The sequence below is a fragment of the Hippocampus bargibanti genome, linkage group LG17, assembly GCF_051943395.1.
Source record: "Hippocampus bargibanti isolate YZ-2025 linkage group LG17, ASM5194339v1, whole genome shotgun sequence".
NCBI classification, from domain to species: Eukaryota; Metazoa; Chordata; class Actinopteri; order Syngnathiformes; family Syngnathidae; genus Hippocampus; species Hippocampus bargibanti.
In genome coordinates this window covers 5,533,525-5,561,234 of record NC_142750.1, presented here as the reverse complement: position 1 = coordinate 5,561,234, position 27,710 = coordinate 5,533,525, and the positions used below count along the sequence as shown (strand labels likewise).

Below are 27,710 nucleotides of genomic sequence, written 5' to 3'. Positions count from 1 at the left end.
CGTATTATTGACAGAAGTGTGGCAGAAATGATTATATCAGGTCCACATTTGAGTGGTGTTGCCTGCGATTTGATCGGGGGAATGGTGAAGGGGTGGGGGGTTATGACTGAAATTTGAGTAGCGAGACAAAGTAAAGAACTTGCGTCTACTGGAATGCAAAGCACCATTGAAGCGTAATGAGATCCATTTTAAGTAAAGAAAAAAAATAGATTAAAAAAAATAATACTAATAATCCTTCCCCCTCTCTCACACACTGGAGTCTATGGCACTGTGACAAAATATTCACAATATTTTAGACTTCCAGGAAGAAAAAAAACCCTCTCAATCCATTTGAGAATACTTGCAACGTACTCTGTAAAATGTGTGTAGCTTGTTTTAAACATGGAGTCCGTATAAGTCAGAGTCTTTTAAGCACGTAAAATGTGCAGCAGAGGAGCACCCTGGCATGGATCGCTTTTGTGACGTGACAGGCTGAAGGTCCAGAAGTTGAACAACGGATTCGGGGAAATGCTTGGAACAATACGGGCTTGGCTGTATCATAAAGACATGTTTCCACCAAACAGTCCGTTTAATTGGGTTCGTCGTTTTGACGTACTATACTGCGATCCATCAAAATGATCGTTTTTTTTTTACTAATTCGTTGCCATTCCCGAATTTATTGGGGAATTGAAAAACATGACGTGGACCGCCATTCCTGAATTTGTTTGGGTTTTGTTTTTTCTTACAAGGGGGTGCCTATAAAGCAGTGGTCAGACCTCTGGCAATGTTTGTACCCTTCCACAAGGGGGCAGCATTTGCATTTTGTACAGCCGCCCCCATTTCAAGTTCAGATATCTCCAGACCCATATAACTTAGGAATTAACTTTTTCTTCCTGATGAAAGAAGAGAGTCTAAGGTTTGTTACACTGTATTGAATGTTGATGTAGTCCTAAAACTCAATCTTTTGTTGGGTACTGCAATTTGAGTGAAAATGACAAAAACCCTGGCACTGGAGTAAACACCTATTTCCAAAAAGATGGGGACAGGCAGGATATTTTAGTTATTTATTTTTACAATGGATACACTCATTCACTGCCAGACGATGTGCAAAAATGTGTCCAATCCAGTGCCAGGGTTTTTGTCATTACCACTCAAATTGCAGCACCGACAGAATACTGAGTTTTAAGACTACATCAACATTCAATGCAGCATAAGAAATCTTAGACTCTCTTCTTTCATCAGAAAAAAAGTTAATTCCTAAGGTTTCTTACGCTGCATTGAATATTTATGTAGTCCTAAAACTCAGTATTCTGTCGGTCCTGCAATTTGAGTGGCAATGACAAAAACCCTGGCACTGAATGGACAATTTTTTTGCACATCGTCTGGCAGTGAATGAGTGAATCCATTGTAAAAAAAAATATCCCAAATATCCTGCTTGTCGCCATCCTTTTGGAAATGCGTTTACTCCAGTGCCAGGGTTTTTGTCATTTTCACTCAAATTGTAGGACCCACAGAAAATGGAGTTTTAGAACGACATAAACATTCAATGCAGCATAAGAAACCTTAGACTCTCTTCTTTCATCAGAAAAAAAAGTTTATTTCAAGCTTACTTGGTTGTCGAGTTATCTGCATTGAAATTGGGTGGGGGCGGCTGTACAAAAGGCAAATGCTGCCCCCTCGTGGGAGGGGAAACACATTGCCAGAGGTCTGACCGATGCTTGAAATGAACCCCTCCGAGAGAAAAACCAATACCTGAACACATTCGGGAATGGCGCTCCACATCATGGCTTTTCAGTGAATGAGTTAAAAAAAAACGCATATGAACCTGCCTAGTGAAAATGTAACTTAACTCGGTGCCGGGCAGTGTGTGTAAATGAAGGACTGGGTTTTAGCCACCCCCCCCTTTGTCCCCAAAAACTGGTTTACATATTGAATCCATGAAGTTAGCGATTGTTTGAGCGGCTGAGAAAGTGCCCGTGAGTCGTGGTTCACAATTCAGTGATGTTGAGAAGCTCCGGAAGCCTTTTCAGCAGAAGCCGCGTGGTGCATATAAGTGCTGTCTTCATGCCCACAGTGGTTGAGAGGCTCACTTTTAAAAAGGGCCGGCGGAGGGGGCAGGAGAGAGACCGGGGGCACCGCCAGGTGGTGGGCATTGTGGGAGGTGGTTGAAAGGTGCGGTTGGGAGTGTTGGTGCGAGGAAGCCGTGTGGAGCTGCACGTGAGGGAAGATGTGTCCCAAAGGGCCTCGCAAGGGTAAAGCCGCCCCGGGTGAGTGGATCCCCTGGGTGGCCGTGCTGGTGACGGTTGGCGACGTGGATGCTGAAGGCCCGGGACCAGAAGACGACGAAGACGAGGAGGTGGAGAAAGCGCTGCTGGCGAAGAGGCCCACCGGTACGGGCGGAGCGCCGGGTTGAAGCACTAATGGGCTGGTGACCCGGAAGCACTTCTCCTTGTGCGCTTTGAGCATGTTGGAGAAGCGGAAGCGTTGGCCGCATACGTCGCACGGGTACGGTTTCTCGCCCGTGTGCGTGCGGCGGTGGCGCTTCATGTTGGGCCGGCTGGTGAAACTCTTGCCGCAAATCTCGCAAATGAACGGCTTCTCTCCTGTGTGGCAAAAAAAATATAGCAGAATTGTGGCGAGGGACGGTTAAAGATGAAAAAATAGATGCTCTCCAACTTAGGAACAAGATACGTTCCGAACGGTTGTTCGTAAGGTGAATTTGTTCGTAAGTTGCTTCAGTGCTATATTTTGTATGCAATGTATGGTTAAGGTTTATATTATTATATTAGCTTTTATTCGTCTCGCAGTGGAGAAATTTACATTTCACAGCATTTCCTGACACAACCCAATTTACGAACAAGATTATTTTCCGAACGGTCGTTCGTAAGGTGAATTTGTTCGCAAGTTGTTTCAGTGCTATATTTTGTATGCAATTTCATAACCTTTCTGCTGTGAAATGTAAATTTCTCCACTGCGAGACTAATAAAGGCAAATCCAATCCAATCCAATCCAATCCAATCCAATGTATGTTTAAGGCTTATATAAGTATGTTTAAGGTTTATATTATTATATTAGCTTTTATTCATCTCGCAGTGGAGAAATTTACATTTCACAGCATTTCCTGACACAACCCAATTTACGAACAAGATATGTGGCGAACGGTCGTTCGTAAGGTGAATTTGTTCGTAAGTTGTTTCAGTGCTGTATTTTGTATGCGATGTATGTTCAAAGCTTATATAAGTATGTTTAAGGTTTATATTATTGTATTAGCCTTTATTTGTCTCACAGTGGAGACACTTATATTTCATAGCATTTCCTGACGCTCCCCAACTTACGAACAAGAAATGTTCCGAACAGTCGTTCGTAAGTTGTTTCAGTGCTATATTTTGTATGCAATGTATGTTTAAGGCTTATATAAGTATGTTTAAGGTTTATATTATTATATTAGCCTTTATTTGTCACACAGTGGAGAAACTTACATTTCACAGCATTTCCTGACGCACCCCAACTTACGAACAAGATATGTTCCGAACGGTTGTCCGTACGGTGAATTTGTTCGTAAGTTACTTCAGTGCTATATTTTGTATGGAATGTATTTTTCAGGCTTATATATGGTTTATATATTGGGCTCGAAATTCGAGGTGACCCGAGGCAACTTAATTTCCCATTTGGGGAGTTTGTTCAGTTACTAGGCATCCGGGTTGACTAGTTGAAAATACAGTGATGCCTCGGCTTACAAACGCTTTAGCTAACGAACTTTTCGCTTTACAGGGCACGAAATTCGAGGTCGAGGAAATTAGCCGAGGCACCACAGTATTTTAAACTAGTCAACCGGGCTGGCTAGTAACTGAACAAACTGCCCAAATGGGAAATTAAGTTGCCTCGGGCGACCTCAAATTTTGAGCCCTGATATAAGTTTGTTTAAGACTTGTATAAGTAACATACCTGTATTGGTTTGTACTAAAAATAAACACTTAATAAAATATATGCTCTATAAAGATATGTACATGTACAACTGTGGAGAATACTACATATGTTGCTACAAAAATGTTTGTATGTACCGTTGTTCGCAACTCGAATGTTTATAGTAGGTGAGCACCTGTAATGGAATTAAAATGGGGATTTTAGCCAGAAACGTGGGTGTAAATTGTTTTCTGAAATATTTCCCAGATTGTGCAACTAAACATCCCCCACTGTGCAATTCTGATTGTGACCCTCGAAATTTGCATAAATATAGCTTCTATTTTTCTGTCAAACATCACATCTTGTTCCCGGCATGTCTTTTTCTTAAATGCTAATAAGCCTCCATTTCCACCGGAGGGTCTGTGCCAACGAATCGCCCACTCGGCAGGAAGCTATTACAAATGACACTTTGAGGAGACAGGAAAATGTACAGTCGGTGCAGCCACTCTCATTAACCTCCTCCACGCGGGTATTCAATGCGCTTGCTGGCGCCCACGCCGCCGTCCCTCCGCCGGCGGCTGAAGGGTTCTCTCAAACGCCTTCATCTGCCATATCGCCGGCAAAACCAGCTCCAACATTAGAGAGGTGGCAGCCATCTTGTGTAACCGGCACATTAAAAGGGGGTTGAATTTGTCACGAATTCGCTTGTGGGGAGTTGAGCTCTGCATTCGAACGCAGCGGTTCTCAAAGGGTGGTTTGCGCTGCAGGGTGGGTGGAAAAAAAATTAAAAGTAAAATTGTTAAATGTTCAAGCTGCGCATAAATGTGACAGAGGCTGAAATGGTGTTGACTCCAGTGCAGTACATTTGAGATGTACTGTCCTGTCCATCCATCCAGCTAGTTAGCAACGTATCTATCCATCTATCCAGCAACATATCCATCCATCCATTTATCCAGCTAGTTAGCAACATATCCATCCAGCTAACTAGCAACATATCTACCTACCTGCCTCACTAGCAACCTCTCTATCTAACTACTTAGCTAGCTTTCGAGCAACCTATCTATCATCTAGCTAGCAACGTATCTATCCATCTATCCAGCGAGCTAGCAACCTATCTATCCAGCTAGCGAGAAACCTATCCATCCATCTATCCAGATAGCTAGCAACATATCCATCCATCCATTTATCCAGCTAGTTAGCAACATATCCATCCAGCTAACTAGCAACATATCTACCTACCTGCCTCACTAGCAACCTCTCTATCTAACTACCTAGCTAGCTTTCGAGCAACCTATCTATAATCTAGCTAGCAACATATCCATCTATCCAGCTAGCTAGCAACCTATCCATCCAGCTAGCTAGCAACCTATCTACCTACCTACCTACCTCACTGGCAACCTCTCTATCTAACTACCTAGCTAGCTTGCGAGCAACCTATCTAATAATAATCAGAATAATAATAATAATACATTTTATTTCAAGCGCCTTTCAAAGCTCTCAAGGACACTTTAGTCAGACAAGCATCGGTACAATAATAAATAAAATACAATCTACCTATCTAGCTAGCTAGAAACATATCTACCTACCTAGCTAGCTAGCTGAGTATAGTATTTCCTAGCTGATTCCGATAACTAATCTCTGTAGATATTTGAATATCAAAAATTTAAACCTCTTTCTGACGTCAATGATGATTCGCTGACAGTTTAGATCCAGCTACTTCCAAGGTGAACTTGATGTCAGACTTTCTTGACCTTAAATATTGGCCCATATCATCAGCAGCCTCGACGCTATCTGTTAGTTACCAAAAATAAAATAAGGCTGGTATTGACCCGAGACCAATACTGGGTATCGATACTAGCCCATCCCTACATTTGAATTGATTCATAACCACAGGATGATTCAACTCCGTGTTCACGTTCAAACAGGGCATTGTGCGGCGGTGGTTTGCAATTAATTCAAAAATATATTTCTGCCTCATTTCTTTTTTTTGGATGAACACTTAAGCCTACTTTGCTACTGTATTTTTTAAATCATCATGGTAGTTGTTCTTGCACAAGTACCGTACGTTAAGTCTATTGTTAGCTGGTAGTTAATGTAAAATGTTGGAGAGCTGGTAATGCAGGCCTTGGCTGGGTGTGTCCTTTCCCAACAGCAAGTACAGGAAGGGAATCGTGTAATTACATATCACAAATAGAAGCTGCATGGAATCCTGGGAAATAAAGGTTTGTACCACAAAATCTTGGTTTGGGGAAAATGGGGAGGTAGCAGGCAGCGAAAATCAAAGGGAGGGAGTCGGCGCCATGTGAGCGGCTAGTCATTACGCTCCTTCATATTCTGCAGCTCCTCTCATTACAACAAATGGGCGACGTCTCACTAAAACATGCATTTCAACAATGTCACACCCGCTTCTTTTAGACACCAGAAGCTACATTTTCACCTAGCGGTCCAGTTTGGGTTGCCGTGGTACCACTTAGAATGGATAATTTTTCATCAGATTGAAACAGAGTGACATGGGTGGAAGGCGGTAATGAATGTGACACACAAGTGGAAAGCTACGAATCTAATCGCAAATGTATTGAAGGCTGGAGTCACACCGCATGTCAAAGTTGCCAAAGGGCTTGAAACATGCGGCACCATGTTCCCGCGCCAGGTGTGGTGTTAATTTGAGGTTGGCATTGTAGGAGGAGTGTGTTCAAATGTGTTGAAACTCAAAAGTTTGACATTATTGTCAGAGTGGAGGAGGCACAGATAGCTTTTTTTAAGTGTTGTCGTCAATAAACAAACTACAGTGATACCTTGGCTTACGAACTTAATTGGTTCCCAGAAAGTGTGTCTAAGGCAAAAAGTGTGTATTCCAAACATTAATTTCCCACAGGAAACCATTAAAATGACAATAATCCGTTCCCAGGTCCCCATAAAACATACTTTTCAACTAAATAAGCCTTAAAACTACCCACAATATACCTTATTTCATGTATAGTAAATGTGCTATGGTATTTTAATTAAAGAAATAAGCTGTACAGTATAATAAAGTCGTTTTATTTACCTTTGTGATGGTCGTTGATGGCTTGATGGAATGGTTGGGTGTTTGCATAAAGTGTCTCAAGGAGCTCTGGGTTGTACATCTTAGAAGTTGTGATATTGCAACAGCAAGGCAGACACACTAGAAACTTCATTAATAGCAGGTTCCCTTGCTTGTATGCTCTTTTCAAATTGTACAGATGGCTTGTGCGGGTTATTTGTGGAGCCTGGTTGATGGGATATTTTAACCTTGCAGTCTACACTCTGCCTTTGAACTATCAATAAAGTTGAAACGAGTCCAAATTTCATTGTGTTTTCTATCCATTTTCTCACCTTTCACTTTTATTTATTTTTTGTTTCAAACTCTGTCGTCTGCCTTTCCGGTGTCGTGTGCTCACAGCGTGCAATAGCACTGCAAGTTAACCAGATTTATGAAGCATAGAAAAGTAGGTGGCGGAACACACGAAAAGCGAGGCGAAGTGGTAGTCCGAACCAGATATCAGGAACTAAATTTAACTTAAGAAATGCTTTGACATTGAGAAAACGTTGGATTCACAGACCCCGTGATCACTTCCTCACCTGTATGCGTTTTCATGTGCTCGTCAAAATACTGCTTCATGTTGAAGTCTTTGCCGCACCACTGGCACATGAACTGCTTGTGTCCAATATGGATGCTCATGTGTGAGCGCAGTTGGTACTTGTACTGGAAGCGCTCGTCGCAATTCTGAAGGTTCAGATCACATCAAACAAACAAAAATACATGGGGTTATTCGCACAACGCAAACGACATTTGAAAAGTGAGACAGCACCTGGCGAAAAAAAAATAAATAAAGGCTGCGTCGGCGGCAGCGAGACCACCGATGCTACATGCTGCTAAAATAAGACGGTAATAACATGGTACAGGGGCAGGGTGAAGTCTCGCGTTTAATTAGAGTGGCTCCACCTGTGCGGGTGAAGGACAACGCTCCATCTGTCCACTTGATTTCAAAAAGGGCGGCTTACAAGAAGTTAGTTACAAGAAGAAGAAAAACATGGCGCCTGAGCTACATTATGGTAGCATCTTGTGAAGATGAATGGCTAGTTGATCAATTAATGATGAGTATCACACAAAGAGCATTTCATGAACATGATGCAACAATGGCCCACGCTTGCACCAGAACACCCCCGAAAAATATATTTTTGAAAGGGTAAAGTGATCACGTGTAAAAAGTGCCTTACGGGTCTTACCTCGCAACGAAAGGGCTTCTCTCCAGAATGCTGCAACGAGTGCACCTTGAGGGACATGCTGCGCTTGAACGATTTGCCGCAGGTCTCGCAGGTGAATGGCATGTCCTTGGTATGAGCTGTGTGTTGTTGACAGGTAAGAAATATAGTTTGGTAAGAGAGAAAAAGGAACGGCAGATGAACCCAAGGCATCAGGATACTGTAAAACTCAACGAGGGGTGACATGAAAAAGAATCTGACAAGTTCAAATGTTCTTTTCCATTTTTAAATTAATTACTAATCACAGTGCACCTTGTGCGTGCGTATGTATGTATGTATGTATGTATGTATGTATGTATGTATGTATGTATGTATGTATGTATGTATGTATGTATGTACAGTTATATACATATACACAACTTCAACAATATGTTTTATTAGCGTGTCATCAGGGCCGTTACACTTCACTCACCAACCATGTGCTTGCGGACGTGGGCCATGGTGTAGAACTTCTTCTCGCAGATCTCGCACGAGAACTTCTTTTCTGCGTAGCCGTGCACGATCTTGATGTGTTCGTGCAGCGACCACAGTTTCTTGAAGGATTTGTTACAGGAGATGCACTGGAAGAAATAAAACATGAAGAAGAATGATAAGGGACAGATAGATGATCCCCCATTTTGTGTCTTGTAGATTTCCTTATCCTTTAGCTCCCCCTGCTGACAGAAATGAATCATACAACACAGCACATATGATGATGATGATGATGATAATAATAATAATAATAATAATACATTTCATTTATAAGCACCTTTCAAAACTCAAGGTCACTTTACAGTCACAGGATAAGCTTTTATGTGGGTGAGCAGCGCCAGCGTTCACTCAACCCGGAAGTAATAATAATAATAATAATAATAATAATAATAATACAGTAAAGTCTCGTTATATCGATATTCAAGGGAGTCCGAAAAAATATCGATATAACCGGGACTATCGATATATCCGACCCTGTTTGCATGTAATTTTCTCTGTGCGTGCATAGAAATAGTATCGATATAACCGGGACTATCGATATATCCGATATCGATATAACGAGACTATACTGTAATAATAATAAATTTCATTTATAAGCACCTGTCAAAACTCTCAAGGTCACTTTACAGTCACAGCAGACAGTCGCTTATAGATAGCTACCTAGTCAGCTAGCTAGCTAAAGGATAGCTAGCTAAATAGCTAGCAAGCCAGCTAGACAGCTAATAGATAGCTAATAGATTGCAAGTATCATATACATGGAACTCCAGGCCCATATAATTTAGGAATTAACTCTTTTTTTATTAAAGAAGATAGTCTAAGGTTTCTTACGCTGCATTGAATGTTCTTGTAGTCCTAAAACTCAATATTCTGTGGGTCCTGGAATTCAAGTGACAATGACAAAAACCCTGGCACTGGAGTGGAGGCATGTTTTTCACGTCTGGCAGTGAAAGCGTTAATAAGTCGTTTTGTCACCATTTGGACAACGCTCAATAGCCTGAAAATGCCTTCATCGTATACGTTTAAATTAATTGGATTACAGTGTCATTTGAAGTGGCTCGGGACCAAGCCCCGCCACAAATAGCGAAATTGCGTTGCAATTGCCTAATAAGGTCATAAGGTAGCAAAGCGCTGTTTTTTGTCTTTCTTCAGGATATCCGATCATGTAGTAAAATCATGTAGTAAAAAGACACACACAATACACACGCGTCTTCTCACCTGGATGTTCTTCTCGCAGTCGGTCTGCTGGTGCAAGGCCAGCTCGCTCTCCAGGACAAACTTCTTGCCACACTTGTCACAGATCTGCATCCTCCTGTGCGTTACGTTCATGTGCTTCTCCAGGTACCAGCGCGTGTTGAACACGCGTGGGCATTTTTCACACGCCAGCATCTCCTTCTCCCCTTCAGCCTTGCCGCTCGCCACCATGACACTGGCGGACACCGGCGGAGTGGAACGGGCAGAACGTCGTTGGATCTTTGATGTCTTGGCGTGCTTCCGTCGCCCCCTGGTGGTCATTCCTGAAGACTGCGAGTTGATAGCCGTTCGAAGACTCTTCCTCTGCGGTTGGTCGGAAGCGCAGCTTGTACTCCTGTGTGCCCTCTTTGACCTTGTCCTTTGTCTTTCGATTTCCTCGTGTTCGTACTCAATCTCATACTGACTCTCGTCTTCAACCTCTTCCCCATCTTCATCATCCTCGCTGCAACCTCTTTCCGAGTCGTTTCCGGCCGCATCACCCTTGTTGTTGTCGCCCTTGGATACGTGTAGGGTTTGATTGTTGAGATTTACCTCCACGATGATCTGCTCACGCTTAAAACCCTCCTCCGGCCCGTCCTCCTCTTCGTCGTCGTCGTCATCTTCGGTATCCTCCGAAGTGGCCTCTTCCTCCTGCGCGCGCACGTCTCGTCCCGCCGCGCCCTCACGGAAATACTGCTGAGGGCCCTCGGCCTCCATCTTGGTGGCCATTTTGTTATCCACCAGTACAGAGTAAGGCTCCCCAGCCGCCTCCCTCTTGTAGAGCTTTCCCGTCAAGTCCACCTCTGGTATGGAGGGGCGGTAGTAGGTAGACACCTGCGGCCTGTGACCCTCTTCCTGTGACATCCCGCCCAGGCACGGGGAGGAGACCTCCTCCTGCTTGAAGCTTTGGCAGGATTTCATGAAAGGTTATGAAGCTGAAGTGACTCCACAAAGAGGGGGAAGGTGCACCGAGACCCCACCCTTCCTTCAAGAGGAAGGAAGGAATGAGGTGGATGGGACAGTCAACCGGATTCAAATAACCCGTCCATGTCATCCAGAAAGGGGAAGTACAACTGTAAGGTGTACGACGCTGTCACACACGCGCCTCCATAAACTTTAAAATAGCACTTGACGACGCTTAAGTTGACTTCCTGTGAAGGGCAGAGCCATCTGTAGCAATGAACAGAGCATCACCTGCAAGAAGCAGAAATACATATTGATGAGTTGTGTGGGAAGATAGAAAAAAAAACTGTCTTCCGCTGTTATGATTAAAAAAAAAAAAGAGACAACAAACGAAATGAAAGTGACAACTGCATTTGCGCTGCTGTGAAAACAAAGGAAAAACCACAAGTTCTCTTAAATGAATGGGTGTGCACTGAAACATACAATAAATGCGTTACACGCAGTCCGAGGTGAAACAAGTCAACAGATGATCGGCGCTCAAGAATGTTCCATCCAGTCATCCTTTTTTTTTTAACTCATTCACTGTCGTTCACAAATTTATTCGTGAATTGAAACTGAAGTAGAGCACCATTCCCGAATTTGTTCGTGATTTGTTTTTTTCTTGTGCATTTTCTAGACGGCTCGAATCGATACAGAAGGACTTCTTTAATCGATTGCAAACATTTATGCTTTCCTCTTCAGAACTACAGTAAAGTCTCGTTATATCGATATTCAAGGGAGTCCGAAAAAATATCGATATAACCGGGACTATCGATATATCCGACCCTGTTTGCATGTAATTTTCTCAGTGCGTGCATAGAAATAGTATCGATATAACCGGGACTATCGATATATCCGATATCGATATAACGAGACTTTACTGTATTTGAATCATATTCATAATTGGATGAGTAACAAGAAAGCATCTTCTTTGAATCTGAAGCCATTGTTTTGATTCTAGATCAGGTTTCAAACTCGCGGCCCGCGGGCCATCTGCGGCCCCCTAAATAATATTTTGCGGCCCGCCTTGACATGAAAGATTAATGTTAGTCCGACCCGCATGATTGATATGAATGACACTTGTTTGTGGAGCTGAACAAACCGCTGAACAAACCACCATTTTGGAGCTACAGTGGGAATTTAATCACAGATTTGCAGACCTCAAGACGCACAAAGCCACATTTCAAATTTTTGCGGACCCATTCTCTTTTGATGTGCAAGATGCCCCTCCTGTGTTCCAAATGGAGCTCTGTGACCTACAGTGCCACTCTGCAATCAAAGCCAAGTTCAGGGATGTGAATGGAGAAGCAGACAAACTTGGGCAATGTTTGAGAGAGTTAACCGCCAGCTTCCCTGAACTTTCCCGAATGTTCAAGTGGACCATGTGTCTTTTTGTGAGCACATTCTTATGTGAGAAGCACTTCTCCACTTTGAACTTCAATAAGTCCGAGTACAGGTCCAGACTTACTAATGAGCATCTTCAAGCCCTACTCAGATTCTCCACTGCCTCAAGCCAAATGTGGCTCGGCTTTGTGAAAAGAAGTGCTGCCAGGTCTCTAGCAGCAAGAAGTAGGCAAGAGAAGCCATGTTCAGGACAGTTCATGTTCAATATTTTATTTATGTTCAGAAAGTTAGAGGTTAAAGAACTGTGAATACAGACATTTGAAACTTTATTAATATAATTACTTTCCTCTGTTTTTTTTTTCAGTCGTCTGTATTTGCCTTATGATCATTATAATTATTGTATTTATTTATTACTGGTTAATTTATTTTTTATTCATTTTCCATTTATTCATTTAATTAATTTTTTTGTGTATTAAAAATATAGATTTTGAGAACATTAGAATGTTTTATCTGTGCTTTTCTTGTGAAAATCCTGATGCGGCCCAGCCTCACCCAGACTCTGCCTCCAGCGGCCCCCGGGTAAATTGAGTTTGAGACCCCTGTTCTAGAGCAAGGCAAGACGTCTTGAAGGGGGCGGGACCTTCTAAACCTCTGCATCTCCGAGGTCATTTTGAAGCAGTTTTGGGACACTTTAAGTCATTTTTATTGGTGTTTTGCATTTGACTAAAAATATCAGCCTGCATGTTTTGGGTATTTTAGATGCTATAAAACGTTTTACTGATGTCAGTTAGGAAACAAAAAATGGTGTCGGTTGTCCTTTAAGGCATCAAGCATGGCAAGGGATCGCACAGCAATGCTCAAAAGATACAAAAAAGGCCACAAGAAAGAGTTGAAGCGCACACAAGCATGTGCATGCACCCGGCTGACTGTGAGTTGACCTCATACAACCTTGCAACTGTGTGAGTGTTCAGCGGGGAGGTTTGCTTGCCAGAAAGAAAAAAAACATGCCAGGCCTGTTCTAGCAGAAAACGGCACATTTATTTTTCTGCCACAGGTATCTTATGCAGCGCCTGTATTAATGAAACAATATTTACAACACAGGCGACAATCAGTACAGAGAGAGGACAGCGCAAACAAAAACCATGAGAGACAAGGGTTAATGGTTACCTCTACTAAAGGCCAGTGTAGCGTATCAGAATTCAACTCAGTTCTGAGGCATGTCGACAGTGATAAAGTCAAAATCAACTTGCGATCCAAGAATAAAATCGCCCAGTCAAAAAGTAACAAGCCCTTTTTTTCCTGAAATTTGAACAATGTGTCAAAAATAAGCAGCTGCCAAATTTTTTTCCAAAATTGTTACTTTGTGAAAGCCGTTGTGGAAATGACATCATCAATGAAATGAGAAGAATTGTGATGAAATTCTTTATTTTGGAAGGCACCGCAAAAAAAACAGTGGATGTGAATGAAGATTCACGTTTCAAGTACTGTTTCGCGGTTTTAGACTGACCCCTGGTGGCAAAGACGGGGACACATCAGATAGATAGTGTGCCAAAAAATTACTACAATACAATAATAATAATACATTTAATTTCTAAGCGCTTTTCAAAACTCTCAAGGTCACAGAATCGGTTTTTCTAATAAGATCTTGAAAAGAACTCTAAAATGTATAGGGAGCCAGTGAAGAAATGCCAGAGTAGCATTTATATGCTCCCTCTTAAGAGTACCAGTCAAGAGGTGAGCAGCAGCATTCTAGACCAGCTGGAGATGCTTCATGGAGGATTGGCTGACTCCAAAGTAAACTACAGAATTTGTTTCTAACCATCCATCCATCAATCTCCTAAAGTTTGTCCACCCTCCTCCTTCAGCTGTCTTTGGGCCGGAGGCGGAGTCCACCCTGAACTGGATGCCAGCCAGTCGCAGGACATATAAAGACAAACAACCATTCGCGTTCAAAATCACACCTAGAGACAATTTTGAGTGTTCTGTTAACATACCATGAATGTAGGAGGAAACCAGAGTACCTGAAGAACCCCTACGTACCTATCTATAAGCTATATGTTAGCTAGCTAGCTCGCTTTCTATCTATATGAGTTACTTCCGGGTTGAGGATTGAAACCTACAACTCTCCACTGTGAGGCAAAAGTACAAATGAGAATTTTTCTGTACAATATGTCGAGACATCCTGAGAATGGCGGCATAACAAGCACATGGGGAAAACGAGCTTGGTTGTGATGGAGCGACTCGGCAGTATTTGACATAAAGCCGACATGATTATCCCGAGTGGGGGTGACAGGCGAACGCAAATTGTATGAAAAAAAGCCCCCACTGTCACGCTAGCTGCTTATAATATCCCATTTCAGCCTTCACAAATTAACCTGATTAATACACCAAACACATGCGGTTATGCAACACCCGTATTAAGCAAAAATGCCTTCTCTGCTTCATATTATTGTTGATGAGTCATTTGAGAGTTTCGCTCAGTCTGAAAAAAATAATCCACTTTGATGTGGCTTTACAATATCTCTTGTACATCACAGACATAATTCCTCGGTATGTCTATTGTATCATGTTTGACCCAAAATAAATCAATACAAATCAGTTGATCTTAACTGATCTGGTTAGCAAGCTATATAATTATTCTCAGCCATATCAAAGTGTTCTATTCGACTGACATTTGCAAGAAGCTAAATGTGGTTTCATATGGCCGCAACGTAACTCACACAAACACCAAATAGAATGAAAGAGTGGCTTTCAGATGACAGGATGAAAGCTTCATACTGCAAACCCACACCGCAGTACAATGCGCAATAATATAAAATGGGGCAAGTGTTTACAAGTGTGGAACTGACAGTGACCTGGGAAGCACTCAAGCTCGGTGGCGCTCAGACTTTAATGAGCTTTTCACCGCTTGCAGGGAAGGAACCGTGCGAGGGTTCACATTCCACACTCTTGGCAATCTCGTAAAAACCTAACCCGCTCAGTTTGTGCCCTGCTGCAGGGGGTCTCCATAGTGTCTCTAAGTATTTGAATCCCGATCATGCCGTTCGGGAAAGATGAATATAATAAGAATGAAATTCCAGAGGTACTGGTATCTAGTTTTAAATGTATTATATTTCTTTAAAGAAAACTGTCAGAATTCCTGCATCTAATTTCCTTGTGTAATGTAACAACTGTTCCCCACCACATATGGCTTCCACAAATAAAATGGAATTCTCCAACATAACATTACTATTCGTCCCCCTAAATTTGTATGAATTTTCACCCATAACAATGACCCCCCCATACAATACCACATTTCTGCATACTATGACAACCTTTTGCTCACAACATTGAGACGTTTTTTAATAGGTAAAACATTGCAAAGACGAATACTTCCTCAAAAACTTGTCAAAATGAAAATTGTCATAGTTGAGAAGATATTGGATTAATAACAACATATGACCATGTTATTTAACTGTTCAGTAAACTCAAGACTGAGCCCGAATTGCTTTTGCCATTGGGGAGGTGGTTAAGAATAATTCCACATCAATTTTTGGAATTATGGCTACAGCGACGTTGTCTTTTTCCACTTCCTCTGGCCGAATGCTGACAATGCCAGTCAAATGGTTAGTAACCGAGGAGGGAGCAAAGGGTTAACAAAAACGCAGAAAACGGCACCAACACAGCACAGGCCCCGGTTAACTTGAGCTACTTAGCATGCTCCGCTAAACACACACGCACAACTACATTAACCCGTAGGTACACACATGATATGCTAACATGGCTACGTTAGCTGAAAGGCGCATGTCAAATATTCCACAACAGTTGCACCACGGGTCAAAACATTACACAAAAGAGCAAAGTTTAATGACATGTTCCAAAAATAATTGCAGAGGATTTCACTTTTGTCTTTTAACCAGTCCAGATCCCCCCAACACTATGCTAGGTAGCATAGAGCTAACCGTAACGTCAAATATTTGACTCAACAACGTCGACACGGCGCGCCAAGGAGGGGAAAAAGTGTGTCTGCTTTTGGAAAACTTCATACATAAAATCCAAACACCAACAAAATATATATTTTTCGGGTTTATTATACGAGTCAAGAGTCTAGGATAGAAAGGTTAACGATAAAATGTCAAATAGTAACAGCCCGAGGTGTTGTATTGACACCCCGTGTCGACGCTGTCACTAAGTCCGCCGCTCACTGGAGCCAGTCACCGCAGCTTCACCACTGGCGACCGGCGAGCAATGAACGCATCCCCCCCTGCGTGTCATGGATCTCAGCAAGGCGAGATAAAGTTACGGTCCGGCTGGCTAACTGGCTAGCCGGATAGCTGGCTGACTTGGTTTTTTGCTTGGCAAGCTTACCTCTACGACCTCCTCCTCCTTGCAGGCACGGTAGCTCACAATCAGGGTCTCGTGTGCTTCTTCAACAGTGGGAGGGAGAGGAGAAGAAGCCGCTGTCCCGAGATGAACCGAGACGAGAGCCCACCGGCGACCTGAGTCGCCCCGCTGACGCTACGTGGCCCGGCCGATCTGAGCTGTTCGCTTGTCGCTCTGACGTCGGCGTCCCGCGTTCTTGCCAGTCAGGGAGGCCAGGCCGCCTTCGCCTCGTCGTCGCCGCCGCAGTCTGGAGGACAGGCGCGCGGCTGTCTGGGCTGGGGACGCGCGCGCACCCACCAGAGACCCACGATTGAAGGATGAATTCATTAAAGGATGAATAGATTAAATGACAACAATCCATCATGCATTTGACTGCCGCATGCTCTTAACTATATTGATGCGGTTCCTGAAATGATGAATATTGTTGACCAAAAGGCAATGTTTTTTTCTATCGTGCGTAACAATGAAAAAAAAAAAAACTTTTTGAATATCTAAATGATTAGCTTTTTGGGACTTTAATTAAGATAATATATTTTTAAAATGTATTTAAGGTTTTCAATGTAAAATATTTCTCTAGTTGTGTAATTAATGAATGATAACGTTGATTTGCTTATATAAACTGTTTTCCTTTCATGTATTGCAATGCTGTAAAACACAGCATCTTCCGAATCAACACAAGTATGAAAATCCAATTAAATACATGCTGCATGCTCAGTGAACGCTGTCAATCCTGAAGATTAAACTATTACATGAAGAGAAAAAAATAATTAACCTTTGTATTCTATCCACAAATATCTGACATTAGAAATTAACCTCCTTTGTATTGTACGCCACAGCCCTCTCTTGTGGCCCAAAAATATAATGACATGCAATGGAAATTTTAAGATAGGACTCGCGTGACAACAGGATGGTAGAAAGATATTTTTTATTGTTCTTGAGGAATATGGTGTTTTATATGTTCTTCATATCCATGCGCCAAAGACATGAGCAGATTTAAAGGTGAGTTCTAATAATTCTCTCACCCAGTCAACTGAATAGTTTCACAGATAGGAACATCATCACTGGGGCAGTTGAAGCAAAGTGCCCTGCCCTGGCGGCAGGTACGTGACATTCCGTGAGCGAGAGAGCTGTAAGGCGACATCCTCGGCCGCTTCCAGTTTGCGCAGCTCCACCAAGCCATCACCGGCCTCCATGAGGGAATTGGCGATGAGCAGGGCGGCCTGGGAGTCACCCTCGGCTGAGATGATGGCGGCTTGCTTTAATTGTTCAGCCTGAAATTCAAAAAAGGACAACATTTGAAGTATGCTTTTAATCCACGCATCTCCGCCAACACGGACAATCAAAAAGTGAGAGGATGTACCTTCTCCACAACAAATCTGGCCCTCTCGGCCTCCTGCTGTGCCACCTGCTTCATCTCCACAGCCTCAGTGAACTCCTTGCCAAACGTTAAGTGTGTCTGAAAGAATGCAAATCCACCTTTAAATGCCCACACATGCGTTATACAGACAGAGAAAAGACGGGGAAGGTTTGGTGATTTAGGAGTGGCTCCATAGACAGACAGATAGAGAGAGAGATTTTTATGAACAGATGTAAATGCTGATGTTAAAAATTGGTGAAAATAAGTTTGTTTTATTAGAATTTTAAACATGACCTGCTCAATTATAGTTTTTAATTTTAGTTTTTATCCGGTTTATGCTGTGAAATTGTTAAAAAGTTGTTTTCTATACTTTGAATGGATTAAGTTTTTTTACATTGATTTTAATGGAAAGTGCTGTTTCGGTTTTTGAACAAATCGGTTTTCGAACAGCTTTCTGAAACGGATTATGGTCAAATTTTTGCCCTCGAACGAAATTACACGAATTGTGGGTAAATTAACCACACACACACGGATTCTGTGACGAAAGCGGCAACTTTATTCTACTAAATTGTTGCTGAACATAACCTGCCTGCAAAGGTTGCTGATCACTTCTCAACTTCTCAGAACTAACAAAAGAAATATTTCCTGACTTGAAGATCATATCGCTAAGTTATCTTTATCAATTGACCTTTTTAACCAATATACAATGAGTGTGTTCATATGAACACAAAATAAAATCCTTTAAAAAAAATCTAAGTAAAATCAAAACAGAGTATCAAATAGGTTCAAACGGAGTACATAATTAAGAAATAAACTGAATTGCGTGATGAAGTGGAACCAAACAAAAGAGATTGAAATAGCCAAAAGCGCTACATATAATTACAACAAAAGTCATTGTTGAATTTTAGAATTCATGATGCAGCTGAAGACATTGTTTGTTCGTTGATCGAAATAGGCTATATATCAATAAATTCATATTATTTTTTTAGTATATATTAGTATATATTATTTATATATATATATTATTTAGTATATATTAAATATATATTAGTATATATTTTTTAGTATATTTAGTAAGATAAGTTATTTTTGTTTCATTTTACGTACGCTATATATACAGGTTGCTTTGCTACAATGCGTGCGGACGTGTTCATTACTTCATACCAATGAAACGTCATCTAATATGAGGCCGAAGGTGGAGGCTCTTTCTGTGAGATCCTCGCTGACCTGGCGAGAGACCAGCTCCCTTTGTGTGATGAGCTCGCCGGCATCAAAACGAGCCTAAAAAGGACAAACCGCCACGCATCAGTTTGGACAGGTATCCAATCTGGGCCCAATTCATCAAGTCCAAAATTACACACCACGACAGCCTTGAGAACTTCAGTTGTAATGGACGGCAGCACTCTTTCGTCATAGTCCTCACCAATACTGGTGAAGATGCGTGGGAGCTGAGTGCTCACCGGCCGGAAGAGGATTCGTAATGTGATGTTGACATTCTGCAAATCTGTGAGAAGTATCACATTTTAACCCGATGCAACAGGATGTATTAATCCCGTAAGGTTATGGCGACATGACGTACCTTTGCTTCCTGTGATGACGGGCACATTTCGTGGACGGGAGCGACAATCAAAAATGATGGGCTTTTGCACCCATGGGATGAGGAAGTGAGTACCCTCGCCGATGACTGACTCCTGCACGCCACGAAATCTATCAAAGATCACCGCCTGGTGCCCTGCATCAACTGTCACAGGAAGACAAGGAGTTAAATTCAAGAAAATTGGGTTATGGATTTAGCCCCTATTTAATTATTAATGTCATTTTAGATTCACGGAACATGTTTTTAACATTCATATGTCATATGTCAAACCTTTGAGAAGACTAAACTGTAATGTAATGAAAATTTCTTCATTGCGAAACTAATAAAGGTAAATCCAATCCAATTCTATGCTTTAATGACATCATGCAGGCATTGAAGTGGTACATCCAATCTACACGTTTACACTCCACTCGCATTAGCAAATACCCGATACATGTCAGGTTTTCGTCAAAATTTGAAAGATGCCTGAATACAATCAGAAAATTACAAGTTCAGTGTTTTTAACTTCATAATGCGTAGCTTTACATGTCCGCAAATTGTCACTAAATTGTGGATACATACTTTTTTTTTGATTATGCAACTTGTTATATGACAAGAAAAAAATATTTTAGCAGCCTTTACGAGTCATAGTTGTTTTGTGAGGGAGCCATTTTGATTATGAAAACAATTGCATTATGTCAATGAAAAAGGTATTCACCATTGAATAGGGCAGAGTTCACAACACTTCCACCGATGGCCAGCGCCAGTCCCAGCTTCCCAATAGACTCAAACAGCTTGGCCATTGTGGAAAATCTAATTTTACTGCAAAGGAAAACAAGACAAGATGAGTATCAGAGCACGTTTTAGGCCATGCATTGTTGACTTTGGCAGGGGAGAGACTGAAGGCGTCAACTTGCATAGCTTTACTTATTAGCTAGCTCGTAAAACAGCTAGTAAGGAAAATACGACAATAGAAACGTGTGAAATAACACAAGTGCGCATACTTTGTGCCTAAAAGAGCACAAAATAACCACAAGCGAACAAATTAATAAGCAGCACGCGAGGGAACAGGGCACTTATCTATTGCTAATCGGGCTCCGAAAGAGCTTCGCATACTCAACACTAAAAATTACAACATTGGCTCCACACAACAGATTGAAATAATCTCAAAAGCTCGCAGGGGAATTATCCTTGTGGCAAATTAAAACGTTTGCCGTCTCTTTTGGGCATCATGTGTCATAACTAACCTGTTTTTCGTTCAAGCGTCTATGACCTCCACCGGACACGACGTGCGGCACATGAAATCGCCACACCAGCACGCATGCGCGTGGCTGAAGTAACCCAATTGGCTGGATTTCTTCTTCTACGGTATTTGTTTCCTCCTTCACTTCCGAATTTCCGGTACTTTATTTAGGTCTAAAACACTTCCTCCTGTGCGATGTTAAAACGCTCATGTGTTTTTATGGGTAAGTAAGTCAGATAGTTTCAGACAAAGGTACCAATTTATCGTAAACTTGTGGATAATGCTGTATATTTGTAAGTTGTCTCCCAAACGTCCTTTCTGTGGTCACAAACATCAAAACCCAAAACATCAAAACTGTGGCTCAAAGTTCATTTTATTTTCGTCTTTAAATTATTTCATTTAGTTCTTTTTCACTTGCCTGTAAAACAATGAAGAGTTTTGTTTTTAAAAAACACTCAAACTTAACATTGTAGATGCTCAACTTTTCTTCGTATCAAAGCACGTCTTTCTAAAGTCCAAACGAGCGCACTCGATCGCCCCCTGACTCGGAAAGGCCAAATCACAGTTTCACTTTAGAATTGCCTCTTAAGTATTTTGACGCTCTATAAAAAGCGACATATAAACCACCGATAAATAAGGCTCTGAAAGGTAACAGATACACATTTAAAAGGTAAAAAGTACCTTTTATATATTGGGCATGTAGTTATCGACCTAAAACGCCGTTTCTAATGGGGCATTAGACGTGTTTTATCTCACTTCCTGCATTTGACAACCTGTAAACATTCGCGGCTTTTGGATAAATGGTACGAAAAAGTTGCAGTAGGTTTTATTTGTATCAACCTTCGAGAAATGTGTCGTTTGCGTGTCACTTCCAAACGTCTGTCAAAAAAGTCGATATGGACACAATATTTAGTACACATAGCCTTATGTCATAAAAGCTGTTTCAGAAGTCTCAATCAGTGTCTTGTCCTATTTCAAATCATAATTGTACAATATTTTTAACGATGTTGGTTGTACAGCACTGGTTGCTGTTGCTGCTGTGACTGTTACATTGATCTATAGTTTGAGAGAACACAATTCATTGAAAATACATGTACAGATTCTAATATTGTCTGTCAGCAGATGGCAGAGGCGAGCAGGACTGTGCGAGTGAGCGGCTTGCCTGTCGGCGTTGCAGAAGAGAGGCTGATCGATAAATTAACTGTATACTTCTTGAGATCCAGAAATGGCGGAGGGGAAATTGTTTCTGTTACCGTTGACAAGACAAAGCCAGACTGTGCCCTGGTCCAGTTTGAGGACAGTGGAGGTCAGTGTTAGGTTATGGTGCATACCTCCATGAGAAAAAGCACAGTCCTAGAGGTTTTTTTTGACAAAAAAAAGCATAAAATCTGTCCATTAAGTGACACTCTCATTTATTGTCTCTTAGTGTCCCAGAGGGTAATCCAACATGGCCAGCACACTCTCAAAGTAGACGGTAAAGAATACATTCTTACTGTCAGCGAACACCGCCAAAACCTGGATCCTGACAAGGTACATCAAACATGTTTCAGAAATCATAAATAGTGAGATTTTCGTACTCGCGACTCTGTGGTCCGTGTTAAAATAATGTGTGTTACAAAAGTGTAAATCAGGAGTAAATAAAACGCAAAATGCTTTCATTGTTTATTTATACATTAAATTAGTATAAAATGTATATGCACTTGCGGTCTTTTACTGGCGAAAAATGTGGAAAGGAAGAGGGGAGGAAAGAAATAAGTGGAAAAACAAAATACAGGAGATAACACAGAAACAATTATTTCAGGAAGCCCTAAATGTGCATTTTTTCTCCATTTCTCCAAGGTCATCCCAAGTCTAACAGCAACTGTGGATTGCAGTCAGATTCCAGAGGGAAGGAGCATGTTGACTCGTCTTCTGGCGGAACACCGCGGTATTGAGACCAGCTGTGACTCGACAAAGAAATTATACCGACTGCGTGGTGCCTACACCGAAATCCAGTTGGTCTTGGCCCAGCTGCTTGGCTCCCATCCAGAAGACCCACAGTCTCTGCAGCTCTCAGGCTCAGGTCGACCTTTCGCTAGTTTTTCAGGGTTTCCACCGAAGTCTCCAAATAAGAAAGTGGATGAAAGAGATCTTACGGGTGATTTTGCCACCCCGGAAGAGGATCTCTCGCTGATGGTAGATGCAGATGTCTTCCGGTATCTCCAGAAGCGACATGGCCAGGAGTACCAGCGCTTGTTGAATCGGTATGGCGTTGACGTGGTGGACGTAACCAATCAGGGGATCACAACTTTGTTTCTGCAAGTGACAACTGACGAGGGCGGCAAGGAACGAGAGCGCATAGAGTTGGCGAGGATGGCGATAAGTGAACTTTATCAAGAGTGTGAGAGGAGAATCTGTCAGGCTGAGCTACTCAAGAGCGACCTGGACCCTAAGGTGGACCTGCAGCAAGCGATGGAGATATTGCAGGTCAGATTTCCCAAACTTCTTCTCAATGACGATGAAAGCTGTGTCTTCCTTATCGGCGACGGCAGTGAGGTGTCAGAGGCCAAGCAATTTCTCCTCCGGGAACATAGAGTGGTGGAAACGGAAGACATCGCTACTCTTCTTGGAAGTCCGTTTTCTCGACACACCACTGCTGAGGAGCGTGTGTCTCTGCCCTTGACAAGCACTCAAAATTTTGGGAAGCAATCAGAAGACGGCAAAATGTATCATCTGGCTGCCCGATTTAAAGAATCCGGACAACCGCGAGAGACTCCTCCAGGAAACTTGCGCAGAACCTCAAATCCCAGTAAGCAATCCACTCATGAGTTGAGGTCACAAGCAGTAGGAGATCCAAGTGGAGTTTCTCGTCCGCTGATAAGGAATAAAACATCTTCAGACGTTGCTTTGAAGAGTACAAGATCCTTCCGGAATTCGACTCCAATCCATCCACCTGGAAAACCCCACACGGGATCCACGGCGAAGAGAACTAACAGTTTTGCGGGAATGACTCAGCAGAGATTTCAGAAAACTGAAGATAATTCCTTTTCATCCAGAACCAGAACCTCTAGCATGACCGACCCAAAACAGAAAGACCAACCTAAATTCTTCCATGCGGAGGTTGTAGTGTCCACGATAACGTGGCTTCATATTAAAGAGGTGTACAACAAACAAGTGGAAATATTGACGTGCAACCTGAAACTTAAAGAGGGAGCGTCGCACGGCAGGATCCAATCCGTCATCAGCATCAGCGGCTCCGACCAAACCGCAGTCACCGCTTGCCAGCTTGCTTTACAGGAACTGGTCGATGCCGTCAGCGCAGATATTTGCGTGCACGAGCTTCACCTCTCCGAGCTCGGCGTCGGCGGCGTGGAAGATGAAACCTTACAGGCCTGCTGTGCGGAAGTTCGACGACGATTTACAAAGATTAGTGTCCGGGTGTTGAGGAATAGTTTGTATCTCACTGGCCCGAAACGCTTGTGCGATCAGGTCGCCGCTTCTTTGCGAGAGGTCTTTTCTGGAGTTAGAACCCAAGGAGATATGCAGAATGACACCGCAGGCGACGACGGTGACACTCGGGTATATTCTGCGACTCAGGAACAGATCTTGCAACTTAAAGAGGGCCAGGATGAGCTTGCTAACTGCACTAACGGTCAAGCGGCAACCAGGGGCGACTCCGTCCTCAAGGAGAAATTGGAAAAAGCAAGTATGATGGATAGACGCAAGACATCAGTCCCGACAAACGTGAATGGCGTCTGGTCAGGAACACTTCAAAATAACAACATCACACAGCAGAAAGAACCCCAGACAGGTGACATCTGCGTGTGCGGGGAGGCCGGCACCTCCATGAATCGAACCGAGTGCGGGGTGGTCATGTGCACCAAGTGCCTGGAAGCCGTTCACGTCCATTGTCGGGTGTGCCACAGCGGACCACCGCAGCAACCGGCAATGACGGGCATTCAGGGCACAATGAACCACTGCAAACTCAATTTCAGCCTTCCCGGTCACAATAGACACGCCACCATCAAGGTCACCTATCGCATTGCTGATGGTGTACAAAAGGTAGGACGCTTGAATACAGACGTTCCCCAACTTACAAAATCTAATTTACAGCATCTTTGTCCAAACATTTTTCGACATACTGTACCCGCAAAAATGTTCGTATGTACTGTTATTCGGAACTCGAATGTTCGTAAAATGGGGAGCGCCTGTACAATTTTGCCTAACGTGGATGAGATCCATGTCAATTATTTCTTGTTTAATCGCCAGGACCATCACCCGTCTCCTGGAAAGCCATTCCACGGGGGCGTCTTCGAGGCCTTCCTCCCCGACTGCGACAAAAGCAGGAATCTGTTGCCCAGACTGGAGGAGGCCTTCCGCCAGGGCCTCACCTTCACTGTGACAAGCAACGACAAGGGCTCTAGAGTGACCTGGGACAACATTCCGCACAAAACCAGCCTGCAGGGCGGCCGATCGGGGTGAGTCAGGCTGTAGATGATGACGAATGCGTGCAGCGGAAATAAAAATGTAAAAACTCACATTTTGGGTCCCTCAGGAACGGTTACCCGGATTCTTCCTACTTGGAACGCCTCTCAGACATATTGATGGCACATGGGATCAAAGGTCAATCTTTTACATTTTGAGAGTTTTCGGGCGCATTATATGTTTACACATGGGATTTCGTCTGAGCACTTTATAGTGTATTATTGCTAATTTAAAATACCTGTCAACCTTGTCTAATAGCTGCCTTTATAAATGATGACGATTACCGTATAAAAGTTGTAGTACGCCGTACATTATTTGAAATGATAAAAAAATGAAATGCAGACAGTTTACCGCGCATTTGCACGTTATGCTTTTACCAATCCGACCATACGCAGTGATAAAAAAAATATGGTTGAGGATTACTTTTTGCCGGTTTGCCGTGACAATAGTAGCGATCGACAGCAGCATTGTCATTGGCTACCAGCAGTTGAGACCAACTGGATTTGAGGCAAAAATGCTCTTTGTAAGATCATTTCACAATTAAAAGATTAAAAAAAATCCCATATAAAAGTTGTAGTACGCCGTACATTATTTGAAATGATAAAAAACATAAAATACAGGGAAAACATATACGGTAAGTTGACAGGTATGTCATGATGATAAGATGCATTAATGGGGAGACCATTGATTTTACCAAAGGTCTTTTCATAAATATTTTTCCATAATCAGAAATAAAAACAAAGGTTTACACTAAGGATAAAGTGTCTTATAAGACAGGAGTCCTCTATTATGGAAATATAACAGCTTGAACTGCATCACAAAAACAAATTCACCTTAAGAAAAAAAAAACAGTGGATTGCCATTGCTGTTATTGAATGACATGTTTCATAATCCGGTGTTCATATGCGTTTATATCTTTCTAAATGGATAAAGGTATTCTGATATACTGTATATACATTTAAGAGATATATTGTACCATAAAGAACAATATTTGGACTCCATCTTAATCTTCAAGATGACTCACAAGCACTGACTGTTTGAATAGCTGTATGAACCTTAATTTATATATAGACCCTAGATATATATACATATATATAGAGTGAGATCTATGTATAGATCTAAACCTTAATCATTTCATTTGGTTCTTCATTTTTTTTTCTTCCAAAATTTGGAGTTTGTATCAGCCTAAAAACAAATAAATAGATTAATGAATGAATAAATAAACAAAATGTGTGTTGGCTAGTCCCTAGTTCACAGGTGTAAAAGTCAAGGCCCGGGGGCCAAATCTGGCCTGCCATATCATTTTATTCGACCCGCAAAAGCATATCACGCATGTCAAGTGCCATCATGCTTGCTAAAGTCCGAACCAAAATTTGAAATTGTCGTATGTAAACCGCAATAACAGTCATTATTCTTGACTTCAGATTTGAAAACTAGTTATTCAGTAATTTTTTGTATGTTCTGTATGTAATATGTGGAGGAAATAAAACCGTCTAACGGTTTCCCTAAATTTATAATGGCCCCTGAGAGTAAACCATAACTACAATGTGGACCGCAGCAAAAAAGGAGTTAGACACCCCTGCCCTAGTTAAATCCTCTGTATTGATGTAATAGTACTTAGTAAACAAAACACAGACAATTTTCATATTTCTTGTTATGCTTTTTTTTAATTAGTCCTGGAAAACATGTAAGGCATATGGTAACATTACACACTGAAGCGTTACAAGTTGTAGAGGCCAACACGGAACCCACCCAGAGTCGAGCACAGAATGAAGCAGCATCAATTTGCAAAGGGTTTATATATAAAAAAAAAATCACGATTTTGATGAGCGTTGTTTCTTTTTTTTATTTTGTGTGGGGGAGGGCATACAAAGCTACACAACACGTGCAAAAATGATCACGTTTGAAGGAAGCCTGTATTGAGGGGATTTGGGGGGGGGGTGGTCAACATTTTGGTGCGGGGATGGGGAAGAGAGAGGCGGCACATTCCCAAAGTTAGGTGGCTGCCCATGCTGGAGGCTTCGCTTGGCAACTTAACACATGACTGAGCGGGCATTCTTTCTCACACCACACTACCACAAAATTACTAAACTAAGCTGTATATACACAACATACACACACACACACACCGTTACATTTTTTTTTCAAAACTAAACATGCATCCGATTACTGTACATGATCAGCCAGTAACTTGAACTTGAGACTGCTTCACTAGTTGGCTGGCAGGCGTGAATGGAAAAGCCATGTGGAATTTGGGAACATTTCCACCAATGGGACACGGACGTGATGGATTGTGCTGTAAATTGAGCTAAAACCGTTGGAAGGACCTGAGAAACCATTTTAAAAGACAAGTCTCAGTTCCAGAAGCCCTCCCAAAAAAAAGGAATACGATTGAACGCTTGTTGTCTCAGTGCATTTTTTTTTCCAGCCCCTCTTGCTCACCGCACACCCTTCAAAAAGGAGCACATAACATCCAATCCAGAACTGCGGTGTTTACTCGGAAACTTTCCTCTTGTTGCATAAGTGTCTGGAAATGCTGCAAAGCCATTTAAAAC

The 27,710-nt window shown here is 42.2% G+C and overlaps 3 protein-coding genes and 1 long non-coding RNA gene across 7 annotated transcripts; 2 read left to right on the top strand and 2 right to left on the bottom strand.

Annotated features, from left to right (window-relative positions):
* Positions 1 to 1,340: 1,340 nt before the first annotated feature.
* Positions 1,341 to 16,639, bottom strand: znf652 (zinc finger protein 652). The gene is made up of 6 exons (XM_089019482.1): positions 16,501 to 16,639; positions 9,853 to 11,061; positions 8,579 to 8,726; positions 8,131 to 8,246; positions 7,483 to 7,627; positions 1,341 to 2,582 (listed from the first exon to the last, which is right to left on the bottom strand). Exons 2-6 carry the CDS (start codon positions 10,786 to 10,788, stop codon positions 1,975 to 1,977), a joined length of 1,953 nt encoding a protein of 650 aa, XP_088875608.1. The 5' UTR covers positions 10,789 to 11,061; positions 16,501 to 16,639; the 3' UTR covers positions 1,341 to 1,974.
* On the top strand, positions 16,137 to 16,880 carry LOC148885389 (uncharacterized). Its single transcript, XR_016118142.1, has 2 exons — positions 16,137 to 16,420; positions 16,526 to 16,880. It is a non-coding gene; the product is annotated as an uncharacterized LOC148885389 (long non-coding RNA).
* A 543-nt stretch (positions 16,881 to 17,423) lies between these two features.
* Positions 17,424 to 20,779, bottom strand: phb1 (prohibitin 1). Its single transcript, XM_089018431.1, has 7 exons — positions 20,696 to 20,779; positions 20,167 to 20,270; positions 19,452 to 19,613; positions 19,234 to 19,376; positions 19,037 to 19,153; positions 17,876 to 17,971; positions 17,424 to 17,786 (listed from the first exon to the last, which is right to left on the bottom strand). The coding sequence occupies exons 2-7, from the start codon at positions 20,249 to 20,251 to the stop codon at positions 17,574 to 17,576; spliced, it is 816 nt and encodes a 271-aa protein (XP_088874557.1). The 5' UTR covers positions 20,252 to 20,270; positions 20,696 to 20,779; the 3' UTR covers positions 17,424 to 17,573.
* A 52-nt stretch (positions 20,780 to 20,831) lies between these two features.
* LOC148885387 (uncharacterized) lies at positions 20,832 to 27,275 on the top strand. Of its 4 annotated transcripts, none has more exons than XM_089019391.1 (6): positions 20,832 to 20,914; positions 21,814 to 21,997; positions 22,118 to 22,221; positions 22,531 to 24,732; positions 24,940 to 25,148; positions 25,226 to 27,275. In XM_089019391.1, exons 2-6 carry the CDS (start codon positions 21,814 to 21,816, stop codon positions 25,311 to 25,313), a joined length of 2,787 nt encoding a protein of 928 aa, XP_088875517.1. In that variant the 5' UTR covers positions 20,832 to 20,914; the 3' UTR covers positions 25,314 to 27,275. The 4 variants fall into 4 exon arrangements, with proteins under 4 accessions (XP_088875517.1, XP_088875513.1, XP_088875516.1 ...); XM_089019387.1 differs by having other exon boundaries at positions 20,845 to 20,914; positions 21,811 to 21,997; XM_089019390.1 differs by lacking the exon at positions 20,832 to 20,914 and adding an exon at positions 21,252 to 21,361.
* The last annotated feature ends 435 nt before the right edge of the window (positions 27,276 to 27,710 follow it).